At 51.0% G+C, this 2,933-nt stretch overlaps 1 protein-coding gene across 5 annotated transcripts in view; it reads left to right on the forward strand.

Annotated features, from left to right (window-relative positions):
- The first annotated feature begins 334 nt into the window (after window positions 1-334).
- The window catches only part of USP4 (ubiquitin specific peptidase 4), a 67,971-nt gene continuing 65,372 nt past the window's right edge, over window positions 335-2,933 (forward strand). For all 5 annotated transcript variants that reach the window (XM_021707494.1, XM_008047933.1, XM_021707493.1 and 2 more), the window contains exon 1: window positions 335-503. In XM_021707494.1, the coding sequence (XP_021563169.1) occupies window positions 373-503 (131 nt within the window). In that variant the 5' untranslated portion in view covers window positions 335-372. The remainder of the gene's footprint in view (window positions 504-2,933) is intronic.

Raw genomic sequence — 2,933 nt, forward strand, 5'->3', positions numbered from 1 at the left:
CCCCAGGGGTCGTTGGTCCTGCTGTTTGACTCCTTGAGATCGGTGGGCTGGACAGAGCCTTGGAGCTGTAGCGGGCGACAACCTGAGTGAGTGGAAGGGGTGCCAGACAGCCGCTGCAGCGGTTCTACTGCAGGAAACCGTCGCAAAGCACGGCCGACAGTGCGGAGGAAGCCGCGGTTCCTATCCCTGGCCCCGAGGTTTTCCGTGTGTCTTTCCGCTCCAGTGTGCACTGATGGGAGAAGAGGCGGATGGGGGTGGGGAGGATAGGCCGAGGGGGCAGGCGCTCAAAGCCGCAGCGCGAGGAGCTGGAGAGCGCGCACGGCTGTGCGTGCGTGCGTGGGCGCGGCCCGTGACACGCCGTGCGCGGGGCGGATGTCCGGGTCGGCTGGGCCCTCGGACGAGATGGCGGAAGGCGGAGGCTGCCGTGAGCGACCGGATGCGGAGACCCAGAAGTCCGAGCTCGGGGCCTTAATGAGGACCACACTCCAACGGGGGGCGCAGTGGTGAGCACCCGGCCCGCTCTCCTGTTGCGCAGTGCCGGGGGCCGGGACTCTCGCCCTTAGGCCAGGCCCCTTTTCTCGGCTTGGGTGGGGGCCGGGCGGGGGCGGCGTCTAGTGACCCTGAAAGAATGACTTGACACTGGCCCCTCAGGAAAGGAACGCCAGGATCAGCTCTGGAAAAGTGAGGGCGGGGCTGGGGGTTGTCTCGGCCCATTCGGAGTCTAAGAGGGCGGGCCAAGAGGGGGCCAGGGTGTAGATTGCGGAGAAGGGGAGTGCTCGCGGGGACCATGAGGGTGGGGAGAGCCTTTTACCTTGGAGGACTCGCCGTGTGACCTTGAGCGAAGGTGTCCACACCTCACAGACCTCGGTTTCTTTCTGCTAAAACCAGGGTAGTAACATTTGGCTCACCACTCTCAGTGGGTTGAGTTGAAAATCAGAAGTGGATACTTCGTAACTTGTAAACTGCCAAACAGATGTTAAGGTTAGAAGCTGAACAAATGTCGGAGTGTTCCAGATTATTTTGGTAGCAAATGTCCAAAATATTTGTGGCAGCAGTATCTCGGAGTGCGAGAGTTTAGCCTAGATCCTGGAGCTAGATAGAAAAAGTTTTAAAAGTCCAGAGTTTAGAAGAACAAGACATTTATAAAGTTTCTTTTTTTGTTTGAGTTGGAGTCTCACTCTGTCACCCAGGCTGAAGTGCAGTGGCACACTCACGGTCACCGCAGCCTCAACTTGCTGGACTCAGGTGATCCTTCTGCCTCAGGCTTCCAAATAGCTGAGACTACAGGCACACACCAACATGCCCGGCTCATTTTTTTGATTTTTTGTAGAGATAAGGTCTCACCAAGTTGCCCAGGCTAGTACCAACCAGTGAACTCAGGCAATCCTCTCATTTTGGCCTCCCAGAGTGCTGGGATTATAAGTGTGAACCACCGCATCCCACATATAAGTTTTCTTAATAGACTGTTGGGTAGAAGGGACAATACTTTCTGGGTGGTGATGTGTGGGAGTAGAAAATTGGGGCTAGGCTCTGCAATGAGTATGACTGAGGATCATCTGTCTTTAAGGAACTTTGAGGTGCTGATCCACAGAGGAATTGAGCAGGGAATAGAAACATTGGGGTTAGGAGAGGTTCACATACAGCTTTGTGTATTCGTTTTGAGCTAGTCAAGCTGTGAAAAGCAGAGGTATTTTTTAAATTAACCTGCGTAGAGGTGGTAAAGAATACACAGCAGAAGCAGAGGAAGTTTAAGTTATCTGAAAACACACAAAGATTATATGGAAAGGAATTTGGAGGGAAAACTACACTGTAGAGATTTGAATGGTGTTTATGGGCACTTGTGGCATCTGGGAAGCTGATCTCTGATGTTTGTGGGTTATAAAATTTGAAGGACGTACCCATATGATTTTTGGTGCGTTGTTGCCCCACATAAGTTTTCCTCTTTTTTATTTTTATTTTTTTGAGTTGGAGTCTCACTCTGTTGCCCAGACTGGAGTGCAGTGGCATGCTTATGGCCTCTGCAGCCTCGATGTGCTGGGCTCAGGTGATCCTTTTGCCTCAGCCTTCCAAGTAGCTGGAACTACAGACACGTGACACCATGCCTCGCTAAATTTTTTGATTTATTGTAGAGATGAGGTCTCGCCAAGTTGCCCGGGCTGGTCTTGAACCCATGGGCTCAGGCAGTTCTCTCACCTCAGCCTCCCAAAGCGCTGGAATTATAGGTGTGAACCACCTTGCCTGACCTCTTTCCTAATTGTAAAACAGCATAGTGATACTTACACTAACATTTTAATTTATTTGTCCTCTAACCAGAAAATAAAATATAAAGTTGACTTCCCATTTTCTTTGAATAGTTAATAAACTCTGTTGTTTTTTTTTTTTGAATTGGAGTCTCACTCTGTCACCCACACTGGAGGGCAGTGGTTGCTCCTGGTCACCGCAGCCTCCACCTGCTGGGCTCCAGCCATCCTTCCACCTCAGTCTTCCAAGTAGTTGGAACTACAAGCGCGCGCTACCACGCCCGGCAGATTTTTTGATTTATTGTAGAGATGAGGTCTCACCAAGTTCCCAGGCGGGTCTCGAACCCACGGGCTCAGGCAATCCATCCACTCACCTCAGCCTCCCAAAGCACTGGGATAATAGGCTGAGGCACCAAGCCCGGCTAGTTAATAAACTCTTAGTGTGGTCTTGAAAGTACTATGTGATCAGTGCCCTAACATTCCCGTCTTCCATTCCCGTCACAAGTTTTACTTTGTCATATCATTGTGTATATTAAAAATTTTCATACATAGTCACCTTCCATTTTATTTATTTATTTACTTTTTTTTGTTTGTTTGAGTTGGAGTCTCTTACTCTGTCGCCCAGACTGGAGTGCAGTGGCCGCTCCCGGCCACGGCAGCCTCGACCTGCTGGGCTTCAGCGATCCTTCCGCC

The sequence above is a fragment of the Carlito syrichta genome, unplaced genomic scaffold, assembly GCF_000164805.1.
Source record: "Carlito syrichta isolate Samal-C Ts95f unplaced genomic scaffold, Tarsius_syrichta-2.0.1 Scaffold118244, whole genome shotgun sequence".
In the NCBI taxonomy this organism is placed as follows: Eukaryota; Metazoa; Chordata; class Mammalia; order Primates; family Tarsiidae; genus Carlito; species Carlito syrichta.